The sequence below is a fragment of the Antechinus flavipes genome, chromosome 5 (genome assembly GCF_016432865.1).
Source record: "Antechinus flavipes isolate AdamAnt ecotype Samford, QLD, Australia chromosome 5, AdamAnt_v2, whole genome shotgun sequence".
In the NCBI taxonomy this organism is placed as follows: Eukaryota; Metazoa; Chordata; class Mammalia; order Dasyuromorphia; family Dasyuridae; genus Antechinus; species Antechinus flavipes.
Genome location: NC_067402.1, coordinates 210792900 through 210805589, shown reverse-complemented (window position 1 = coordinate 210805589; position 12690 = coordinate 210792900). Strand labels below are relative to the sequence as shown.

The window sequence follows — 12690 nt, the reverse complement described above, 5'->3', positions numbered from 1 at the left end:
ATTAATGTCAGGCAGACTTAATATAATAAAAATCATAAAGATTAGAAGCCTTATGATTATTATTATCATTAGAAGTCAAATCATTATCCTCATGCAATAGGTATCACTAAGCTATTGTTAAAACAGTTTCCAAACAGCAAAGATTAAGTAGAAAACACACGTGAATTTTGTGAATGGAGCCATGAAGTGGAATCCCCTTGTGAAGGCATTGTGCATGAATTATTTGGAAAGGGGAAAAAAAGAAATTATTTTTAGAAGCAGCATCCCCATGATTCTGAAGCTGTGTATTTGACAAACTAGAAATGCATGCACTAAATAAAAATTACCAGATGTCAGTCTCTGTATATTGCCAACTGGCAAGACATGTAGTATATTAGAAGTTGGGAAGAAATGATGCTCTTTTCTTGTCCATGTTGGCTCAGGGTTGATGGAGGTAAGATCTTGATCTCAAAATTAAAGAAAAATATTCAGAGTGCTTTTGCTTATTCAAAGACCTTATAAAAGTCCCATTTAAGGGCAGCTAGTTGGTTCAATGGATAGAGCACCAGTCCTGAAGTCAGGAGGACCTGAGTTCAAATGTGACCTTGGACACTTAACACTCCCTATCTGTGTGACCCTGGGCAAGTCACTTAACCCTAAATGCCTCGGGGAGAGGTGAGGAGTTCTATGTAATAATTGTGGCAGTCTGCACTTAATTTTTTTCTTTGTTATTTACATTTACATCTTGCGAAATGGATTTTTTTTTTTAAAGGATTGGCAATTGTCTTGGATACTAAAGCCTAAATTGAATGTGGCTAATGCTGAATGCAGTGAGAAGCTGATTACTTCCCATCTATATACAAGATTCATGCTTAAATATCTTATTTTTTCCTGAATCTGTTCATTCTGTTTTTCTTTAATTTTTAGAAATTCGAGCTCAGCTGATAGAACAGCAGAAATGCCTGGAACAGCAAACCGAGATGCGGGTACAACTCCTGCAGGACCTACAAGATTTCTTCCGCAAAAAAGCTGAAATTGAGACTGAATATTCCCGCAACTTGGAGAAGTTAGCAGAGAGATTCATGGCTAAAACAAGAAGCACAAAAGATCACCAGCAATACAAGTAAGAGCCACTTCAAGAAGTTTTCCCAAGATATGAACCTGTTTGTCCATCAATGCAGATGATCCTTGCTCTTTTTCCTATCTGTATAGCTGTTGAACAGACAAAATGATCAAATAATAACAAAATGCAATGTTCTATGACAAAATCATCCCCTTAATTTTTTTTTCCTCTTAAAGTGGGACAGACTTTCCACAGTGAATTGTGTAGTCATATTGGAAATAATAGAGCTGAAATTGCGTTTGTGTTTGTGTGTGTGTGTGTGTGTGTGTGTGTGTGTGTGTGAGAGAGAGAGAGAGAGAGAGAGAGTGTGTGTGTGTGTGTGTGTGTGTGTGAAAAGAGATGTGAAAGCTAGTCATATCTCTAGAAGTAACTGATAGCAAATTAGTGTTTTGATATTATTTTTACAAGTATTGATGTTTGTTACTTTAAGGTTTATAAAGCAGTTTACAAATATTATTATCTCATTTGATTCTCCTGACAGTATAGATTTTATAGATGAAAAACTAGGGTGGTTAGATGGCGCAGTGGATAGAGCACCAGCCCCGGTCATGAGGACCTGAGTTTAAATTTGGCCTCAGACTCAACACTTCCTTATGTATGACTGTGGGCAAGTCACTTAACCCCAATTGCCTCAGCAAAAAAGAAAAAAGAAAAAAAAGGTGAAAAACTGAGGCTCCCTGAAGTTCAGTGATTTGCTTCCTTAATATGCTTCAACCATATTCAAATTTAGGTTTCTTCTTCAAGTTTATATTTCTATTCACATAAATCTATTTATATTTGTTAAATCATTTTCAGTGTATCAATTTAAATTGTCTTTCTGTTTTCCACAGTTTTCCCCCTTCTCCATTTTTATTTAGATATTTTCATATCAATACAGTTGAATTCATATCCAGATATACAAGTAACATCTGAGTCCTAGTTCTGGATTTTCCTTCAGTCACTTAGACCTATAGTAACAGTGTAGTATAGTATGTCTGCTTTCTCCATCTGTAGAGATTGTAACTCATCTGCATCTTCTCATCCCATGCAACTCTTGTCTGTGTTTTCCTTGATAATAGGATCTAACCAATATGCTAGTGATCTCTTTTTACATTTTATGGGTCTCAATGAAGTTCTTGGTTTGGCCATCTTTTCAATTTTCTTACATTCTGGTCCTTCATATTCAGGATGGGGATGAGAGAATTAAATATACTTTAACCTAACTTTTACTAGTACTGACCCTAGATTTAGAGATGACCTTTTTGTTAAGATTATTCGTTTTTTGAAATGGATACTTGTTAGAATCCTACTGTTAACTCAATTTAATTGATACAATGCTTATTGGTTCACACCTTAGAGCAAATCCTTACAAAGTAATAAATCAGTTGCCTAATTTATCTTGGTACTTAGCAAATTTTCTAACTCACTAATGTATTTAAGTACTCATTGGAATTCACAAATATGGGAGATTAACAAAATTAACTTTGTAACTTTGTGAATTCACACCTCCCGTAATCCCTCCCTCAGAGGAGGAGTCAACCTTTGGGAGATCATATATAAAGAAGCTCTTAGCTTCAGATTAGTAAATTGGGAACATTGCCAGGAGTTGGAGAGGAGCACTCTGGGAAGAAGCCCACAAGCCCACTCTCAGGAGGTGGAGTCAGATTCATTCCAACCTTCACCTTGGTGCTGGCTGGAGACCTTTGGAAGAAGAGAAGCCGAAGCTGGCAGAGGCAAAAGATTATCGGGAGATTGAGAAGCTAATCTGAAGTCGGGCAGAACCAAGATTCAGAGAGAGGCTGAAGCTAGCAACAAGAACTCTTGGAACCAAAGAAAGCTAAATGGGCTATTTTGGAAGAAACAATAAAGAACTACTTTAACAGCTGGCTGCATTTGAAGTAATTATTAATTTGAACCGAAACTAAGACTGCCTCCAGAAAACCTCCCCGAGAAACCTGCTCACAGAGAGAACCATTATATTATAAAGAAGAGAACACCACACATACTTTCTACTATGCTAGGCAAACTTATCCTACTAGTAATTCCCAGGTCCTCCAACCCTCCCAACATGCCATGCACACACTAATCACCTGCCTGACTGTATTCCCCATCACATCCATGAATTCAATTCCTATTTATCCCTCGGATTCTTTTACTAAGTTAAAGAGAAATTTTTAAAAATTTAAGAAAATATGGCATTATGCTAAAGGAATCATTGTTGCAATTCCTTGTAAATTCCTGGTGATGTCAGTTACTAAATACCACATTAGCAGAAAATTCAAGTTTATCTAGAGTAATAGAAAACCCCTTAATCCCATTTATGGGCATATTATGGTTAAGTTTGAGGCAGGTAAAAAATACCAAAGATTGAAGTCGAAATTTAATCCACAACCAAAATATTTTTAAGGAGTTGAATGATGGTGGTATATAAAAACAACGATCTGTTCTCAGTCTTTGGAACTTTTTTTTCCATTCAAATACTATAAATTGTCTTTATTGATAAGGAAAGACGGTAGGTAATCTGTGATGACCACGCTAGCACCCAGGACACCCTAGAATCAGCCGGAATCAGGATTAGCAAAAGTCCTTATTCTTTTTTCTTGGTCTTTAGGGGTAGAAGTGAAGGGAATGGAAGAGAATCTCTGCAACCGCCTTCTTCCTCCTCCACCACAAAGAGTGACCCTGGCTAGTCTTACTCTACTCCCTAGTCCCTCCTACAATTCTTTGTATACAGCAATCATTGAGCCAGCACAGGATAGTGGGAAGGACCATTTTCCAAGCATCTACCTATAGAGTATTGTCCAATCAGTAGTTAGCCTCAGGTGCTTGGCAGTCCTGACCTCAGTGCATCGACTCAAGAGTTTCAGCCCTCTACAATAACCAAAGCCCCCTCCCCCTTCCTAGGCTTCTGCTAATTATACAATACACTACTTAGTAGTCCATAGAAAAGGATAGTTTACTTTACCAAAAGAAGCAAGTTCTTTAGGGTATAAAATATTTCTAACAGAAGCCAAAATCCCCTTCTTTGAAAATCATTTCTTTCAATTATGAATTTTAAAAAATGTATTCTGAGGAAAGACCCAAAGGCTTCTCTCTCTCTCTCTCTCTCTCTCTCTCTCTCTCTGTATATATATATATATATATATATATATATATACACACACACACACACACACACACACACACACGTGTGTGTGTGTGTGTGTGTGTGTATGTATGGAGAAAGAAAATTCTATATATCCCATATAGTTATAGCTATAGATAGTGAGGGAGGGTGTGTGAGGCAGGGAGAGAGAAGAGAGAGGGTGTTCTGTATATTAATATAGATTTATATCAAATATCAGTTAAGGAGAGAAGGAGATGTGTTATCAATGTAGTACAATTATGTGTATGTTTACAATAACCTATCAAAATATTATATCATTGTAAATGAAATGACAATTTGGATTATTTCAGTACATGCCAGCTATTATAATTCAGATAAGTAAAGTAAATGTGTATGTATCTATACAGGGATTCTCTATGCCCAAGAACTTCTAACTTATTTGTATTACCTTGCATCAGAATGAAACTTGTAAAACACAGATAAAAGGTATTCCCATTTGAAATAATGATGTCTGATTTCCTCATTAGCTTTTTATTATCCATTATTGGTCTGTTGTTAGAGGTTTTTGAGTACAGGGTGGATGACCACTTTATGAGGATTTTTTAACTGGGGATTATGATTTGAGTAAGTTGAATTAGATAACCACTGATGTCTGTCTCCTGGATTTTATGATTCTATGAAAATCTGTGTTGTAGGGATAATAGTTCCTAATATAGATCAATACTTCAAGGGGAGATAGATGAGAGCCAAAAGTGTCCTTTCCCATAGTTTTCCTCCTGTATTCCTTGTCTGTACAATTCCTTGTCAGAAATTAGTACTCCTTGCCTCTATATTTATTATCCTATTTTGTATTATAGTTACTTATTAAACTTTGGAACTTATGCATGTATCTTTTTTTCCTCATTGAATTGTAAGCTGGTAGCAGGGAGGTATGAGAGTCTAGATGGGGGCTAAATTTGCTTCCTACTTCTGCTACTTAGCCAGCTCTATATCAATTTTTGGCCTGTTGCAAATGGGTTTAATAAGAATTGGCTTACAAAAAGGCACCAAAAGCTGGAATAAAAATGAAATTCTTTATGAAAAGTCTATAAAAATAACTAGCTTATGCTTTTAGAGCCTCAGAAATAATATGGATTTAGATTGTGCTTATCTGATTCATGAGTTACCATGAACAAAAAATCTATTACTTAGTCTCTATCCTTAGTTGGATTGGTTTTTTGATGGGATATGCTCATTAGATTTCTAAGATCATACTTTATCTTTCCAGTATAGTGGATCTTATGAAATTAAAGTAATCTTAGATAATTCCCATAGATCCTCCTGTTTATAAGTGATACTGTTCTGGTTACATTAAACTTTGGAATATTACAGGATCTTCTCAATGAATGAATGAAAACGTATTTTATTAGGTTCTTTTTTGTGTCAAAAAATCACTACTAAGAATTCATATGAGGTTGAGCATGCAAAGTAATAAAAAAGTATAGATCTCTTTTTTTAATTTAGAGGGGACATTAGAGATGCAAGAGTTTTTGTCTCATCTTTAAAAAGGAAAGGACTTGGAATAGATAATCAAGACTCATTTTTTAATAACTTTTTATTGACAGTATATATGCATGATAATTTTTTACAACATTATCCCTTGTACTCTCTTCTGTTCCAACTTTTCCCTTCCCTCCTTCCATCCCCTCCCCTACATGGTAAGCAGTCTTATACATGTAAAATATGTTATAGTATATCCTAGATACAATATATGTGTGCAGAACCAAAATTCTCTTATTGCACAAGAAAAATTGGATTCAGAAAATAAAAATAACCTGGGAAGAAAACAAAAATGCAAACAGTTCACACTCATTTCCTAGTGTTCCTTCTCTGGGTGTAGCTGATTCTGTCCATCATTGATCAATTGGAACTGAATTAGATCTTCTCCTTGTTGAAGAAATCCACTTCCATCAGAATACATCCTCATACAGTATTGTTGTTGAAGTATATAATGATCTCCTGGTTTTGCTCATTTCACTCAGCATCAGTTCATGGAGGTCTCGCCAATCCTCTCTATATTCATCCTGCTGGTCATTTCTTACAGAACAATAATATTCCATAACATTCATATACCACAATTTACCTAATCATTCTCCAATTGATGGCCATCCATTCAATTTCCAGTTTCTAGCCACCACAAAAAGAGCTACCACAAACATTTTGGCACATACAGGTCCCTTTCCCTTCTTTAGTTTCCTTTTGGGATATAAGCCCAGTAGGACTCATGTTTTTTAAATGCTTTGTATATATTATCTTATTCAATCCTCAATGTTCAAAATAGGAATATACTGCTGATCACCAATTTTTTTTCCCCACACTGATGGAGCTCCAGAAAATTGGCTAAGTTGAAGAAGGATTCCCTATGATCGATGGGGTCCTCCAGCATTTCTATTTGCAGAAAACATTGTGCTAATTGCATCTAGACCTAATATCTAGAAGAGTTTGGCCTACCAATCCATTTAGGTGTGACCAAATGGTTGAAGAATACCTTTTTCCTAGATTATGAAATGTATTTGGATTCATTAGTATGTAAGTCTGGAATAGATAAATACAAGTGGACAATGGTCCAGAGCTAAATCGGAGGAGAAGAAAAGCAGATTGTGTTTGTCTTCAGGAAATTGCAGCGTATATATAGGTTTATATTTTTAATGACAGCATTTTATCAATGTTGCTTTATGATCATGAAATGTTGACTATAGCCATCTTTGCAGATTTCAAAATAAGGAGCAGATGGTGACTATGGGAAACTGCACGTTATGATCAATGAAGAACTTGAAAGAACAGGAGGAAATGATATCAAGTGATTGATGAGAATTAGTTAATTACAGATGAACAGCTTGTGATAGATCCACTGATAGTCTTGTGATATCAGGAGAAGACAAGAAAAGCCTTATTCGTGTCACATGGATCCTCCTTCTTGTGGTGACCTTGGGGATAAACAAGGCTACAGGGTCAATTGGGTCAACTATTGTGGAAGAAATGCAATCTGTATTGTTGAAAAGAACAAGTTGTTTTCCTTCATTCTCAAAGAGGATCATAACTTCAGAGAGAATTAAATTAAGTGAGAGAGGTTACCTGCCCCACTCTCCCCTCCAGAGCCATCTGGGTTCAGTGGCCAGATGTAGATGAGGACAACTGGACTTGGCCCTGGATGCCTTGGGAAACATTGGTCTTTTTTTAAGCTAAGGTCTTCAACAGGAAGGAACAATCAATTTAAAAATAATAATAATTTTGATTAATTTGAATATTGAGAACTAAGACCTTCATAGCAATCTTGTGAAATAAGTAGTGCCAGTATTATAACTCTTGTCCTACAGATCAGGTAAACAAGATTCAGAGTACTTATGAGACTTGCCCAGGGTTATAAAGCTGGTGCGTTTTGGAGCTTGTGATGGAAACAAAATATTCTGATTCAGCAGAATTCTTTCTATATTATAAAGAACTAGCCCCTCTTAGCCTGGAGTGGAAGAGGGGCAGGAATTGTGAGTGATTATAGAGAATAAGTATTCTAGAATATCAGTGAATTGAATTGAATTGAGCAAAGGCATTGAGGTAGAAGATTACAACTCATGTTCAGATAAAAATAAGTTGACCATTTGGCAAAAGTAGAGGAATCATGATCTCTAAGGTCCTGTAAGGCTCTCTATTTGTGATCATTGGCAGTGATAAAACCCAACAAAGTACTCTGTACATAGTTGGAACTTAATTTATGTTAATTAAATTGAGTGAGAAGTAGGAACCATAAAGATAGGAGTGGGGCTTAAATTCTAGAATAAGGAGTTGGAGCTTTATTACATAGACAACAGGGAGTCATTGACAATTTTTGCATTGAGGGACAAAGTATAGAAAACTTAGCAATCTCTCAGGAAGTTTTATATCTTCCAGTATAGAGGATGAATTATTAAGTAAAGATAGTTGTAGAGCTGTTTGTCTTTAATTCTCAAAGAGGACCAACAACATTAGGAAGAAATATTTTGACTTGCAAGTGAATTGGATTTAAGTAAGATAAAGATGTGCAAAATCATCAGTCCCACTCTCTCCTGAAGTCATGAGAGTCCAGTGGAGAGACATAGATCAAGACAACCTGTGATAGCCCAGGATGCAGTAGGAAACCTTGGCCTTTTCAGGGCAAGGTTCTTTTCTTGTTCGTCTGAGACAACACCCATTCAAGTAGTTACAGATTAGATAAAAATTGAGGTTAAAAAAAAAAAATGGCTTAGTTCACCATCACAGAAGCATTTTGAGCCATCAAAATCAAAACAATGAACCAATGAGAGTTGGGATGGGACCTATTAACATTACAATGATAATGTAGAGAGAGAGAGAGTGGTCCAAAGAAGAAGATTGTTATATAAGGAGGTGAGGGGCATCAGGAACTTAAAGGACAGTATATAAGCAATAAATATAAGCTCTCCTAATAAGCAGGAATTTGCTAAGATTTGTTTTGGGTTTTGCCCACCCTGGGAATCTTGATTGCTCCACTTTTAAGTTGTCATTTGTAGGCTAGTGGATGATTTCCAGATTAAGAAGAAAAGTTCTGTTACCAGAATTGAGCTGGCCCCATCCTTCATATTTTCATCATTCATTCATTTGTCCATTCAACTCTGATCTGACCTTATCTTTTAAGCTGGGCAGATGGGATTATTTGAAAAACACATGCTTCAGAATTTTCCTTCTGCTCTCCATCTGAGTAGCTGTGGAGGGCATTCTACTCACTTATTCAATGAAAACTTATTAGATATCTCTTATGCATCTTTCTATGCATATCACTCTACAAAGTTCTGAATATGAAACTTCAGTGAAGAAATTGGGGGATGGTTAGTTTGGATATTCCTTGAACAACCAAAACTAGAAGTTTCTAGGAATGTGCTTTTTTCCAATCACAAGGGTTCATTTCCTGCCACCTGGCTTTTGCCCAGCCAACAGTACTCAGTAATTTGTGCATGTGTGTATGGATGTATGAGAGAGACAGAAAGAAACAGAGGCTGCCAAAGCCTGACACTTAATAAAGGCTCTAATAATTTCAAGATGATTGTTTCAAGTTTTTGTCAACAGTAACTAGTCACCAGACATAACACATCTGCAGTTTTAGGTCTCCACCTTAAATAAAATAAAAAGTTATATATATTTTTAAAAAACTGTTTCCCTTCTTGTGCTGTGCTAGTTTTACAGAGTATAAATCTGTTCTCAGTAAAGAAGCAAGGACTGAGGGGAAAGTTTAATAAGTAACATGGCATTTTCCTTGTTAACTTAGAGCCTATATATTCTATTTAAAAGACAAGAAAAAAATGCCTACTGTTATTTATGAATAACTGCTCAAGAATCCTTTATCTTTCACAAAATATATACACAGTTAGCCTGTACATTAGACAAGAGAAAAAATATCAAACTTGAAGTTTTATTTTGATGACATTTAAAAAGTTCGGAGTTTTCAGAGGTCTATTGTAATAATTCATTCTTGTTGGAATTTTCTCCCAAAAGATAGTTGGCCTTGACAGAGCATAATTTATTTTATTTTTTTAAATGAAGGTGGTGATGGTTGTTGTTTTTAATTAGCAAAAATCTTTTTTTTTTTTCCCCTCTCATCTCTCTTCTACTCTCAATGGGGGAAAAAGAAAAAGAAAACTCTTGTAGTAAATGTACATAGTCAAGCAAAACCAAAAAATATGGACATTGACAGAGCATGTTTTGGACCAATAAAATAGAATTTTGATTTGGTGGAAAGTTAAATACAGTTAAATTGAGCACTGTAGCTGAGTAGGCAGAAAGCTCAACTTCACCAACTGTCTTATCCTGGCTACATTATAATTCAATGACCATAAATGACCATGAACAGTAACCTTCTAAACCTGAGTCATAAACAGACTTTGTGGATATTATTACTTAAGTTTGGGGCTGTTGTGTGGTTTTATAGGTGGCTTTTTTAAGTTCTTTGCTGGTGCCTCATGTTAGTTAGCAGGAAAGGTAATGCTGGTTTCTTGAAAGTAATATCAGCAGAACATGAGCTCTGGTTTATCCTATTAAGAAGGAAAGTCTTCAAAGACTTTTGCACAGTTGGGATGTAAGCCTATCACTTCAGGATCTACTAAGCTATTTTGGATAAAAATCATCTCTAGATTGGCTACACCGCCTTGAAATTTTTAGCTACAGGTCATAAGTTTGTTATCAGTTTCTCTTTACTGCCATTACACAACCCATAGGGATGTTCTGATAGACATTAGAGGAGCAAGTATCCCCATTAGTGGAATTCATAGATTGCTGAAGTTTTTTTCAAATATAAGACAAAAAGATTTATGTTTTGAAACTGTATCATAATAAAATAATATCTTATCAATAAACTATTCTTTTTTAACTTTTTAAAAATATTATTTTTAATTTATGGAATAACAAATATTTTTATAACATAATACAATTAAAAAAGATGATCACATATGAAACTGTAAATCTAATATGTACAATTTGCTGTTCTTTTCAAATATATGACAAAATTATCATCTAATTTTCTTTTTTCCCCCTCTTCTCGTATCCCATCCTACTACTATTAGACACAAATAATAAGTGTATACACACACTCATATATAAAATTGTTCTAAACATACTCCTATTTATTCCTTCTCTGGATTCATGAATCATCTTCATCTTTGTAGAGTGCTTTTAATGTTCAAAATAAATTATTTTCTCAGTAGACAATTCTTAAAGAATAAAGTCTTTGAAAATTCTAGTATTCAAAGTTCTTTTGGGAGAGATGAGAAATCAATGTTTAAGAAACCAATGGGTCTTATGAATTTAAATAGGATGTGTTACAAATCAGTAAGTCAGCAGCCTTCTTGCTCTCATTTATGATGTTAAGTTAAATCAAACAAGTATTTAAGAACATCTCATTTGCTAGGCACTGTACTAAGTGCTAGGAGTCCTTGCTCTCAAGGAGCTTATATTCTAATAGGGGGGAAACAACACATAAAAGGAAGCTGAAAGAGCGGAGAGAGGAGAAGATATTCATATCCCACATGGGACATGTATGATCTCATGTGTGGTAGAGAAAATGTCAGAGAGTCAGAAGAGAAGTCTAAAGAGAAATGAAGTTATGACTGTCTTGGACATTTCCCTTAAAATGGTAGTTCCAGAAGAAGTCAGTCAATCAGAGGAAGGTGTCATGGGAGTGGAGTATACTTCTAATGTGAGATTAACAGGGGGGAACTTGTGAAGAGGCTTCTGTGGCATAGTAAAGTAGTGGGTCTGGAGAGTTAGACATATTACTGCAGCATTCTCATTTCTAAAGAATTCTAAAATTCTAATTGTTTGGGAGAATAGAGACATGAATTTATATCCCCCTGGAAGTGTGCCTAGCCAGATATTTTCTTTCTTTTTTTTTTTTCAACATTTGTTTTTAAAATTCTCAGATTTTAACTTTCAGAATTCCAAATTCTCATTCTTCCTTCTTCCCCTACTCCCACCATTGAGAAGGTACATGTGAAGTTATGCAAAAAGTTTCCATAAAAGTCATGTTGTAAAAGAAAACATAAATCTTATCCCCTCCCCAAAAGAAAAAATCTTAAGAAAAATAAAGTTTAAAAAAATATGCTTCAATCTATATTTACATAATCAGCTCCTTCTATGGGCAAGGATGGCATCCTAAATCCTTCAGAGTAGTCTTGGGTCATTGTATTGCTGAGAATAGCAAGGTCATTCACAGCTGATCATCCCACTACATTGCTATTACTTTGAATATAGTATATTTCACTTTGCATGAGCTCATGGAGGACTTTGCAGGTTTTTCTAAAAGCATCCTGCTCATCATTTCTTAGAGAACAGTAGCATTCCATCATAGTCACTTACCATAGTTTATTTGGCCATTTTTCAATCGATGGGCATCCCTTAAATTTCAATTCTTTGCTCTGAGAAAAGAGCTGCTATAAATATTTTTGTATATATAGATCCTTTCCTATCCTTTTTTAAAAATCTCTTTTGGGATTCATGCCTAGTAATATTATTAGGTCAAAGGATATGCATGATTTTTATAGCCAGATCTTTTCTGACATGAAATGGACTGAATTTCTCTAGCAGACTTTGAATCGTGGCAAACCACATTCTTTCTGTGAGGCAGGAGTTTATTGATTTAAATGTAATCATAAATTGTCTTTATTCAGTGAGATGTTTAAAACTAAGAAGTTTCTGAGCTCTATGGATGTGAGGGGTCCCATGGCACTTTTCTAAAGAGTGTATGGGTTTTGACCAAATATTCTTGGCCTGAGTTTTCTCTCTTCAAGCCAGGGGATCAGTTGGCCATATGCCTTCTGGCATACAGACGAATGGATTGCCGCTGATGATTACACCTTTTGTAATACAGGTGCTGAATGGTGTTGCATCAGACAAACTGAGACCTGGGAAGGAGCTTACATTTTAAAAACCAAGGTCCTCCACTACCTTGAGGAGCCATTCTGCAGGACAGAGTGAGATTGATAAG

The 12690-nt window shown here is 35.4% G+C and overlaps 1 protein-coding gene across 3 annotated transcripts in view; it reads left to right on the top strand.

Moving 5' to 3' along the window:
* Positions 1–12690, top strand: part of SRGAP1 (SLIT-ROBO Rho GTPase activating protein 1) — a 309032-nt gene that overhangs the window by 139701 nt on the left and 156641 nt on the right. For all 3 annotated transcript variants that reach the window (XM_052001387.1, XM_052001388.1, XM_052001386.1), the window contains exon 2: positions 907–1102. In XM_052001387.1, the coding sequence (XP_051857347.1) occupies positions 907–1102 (196 nt within the window). The remainder of the gene's footprint in view (positions 1–906; positions 1103–12690) is intronic.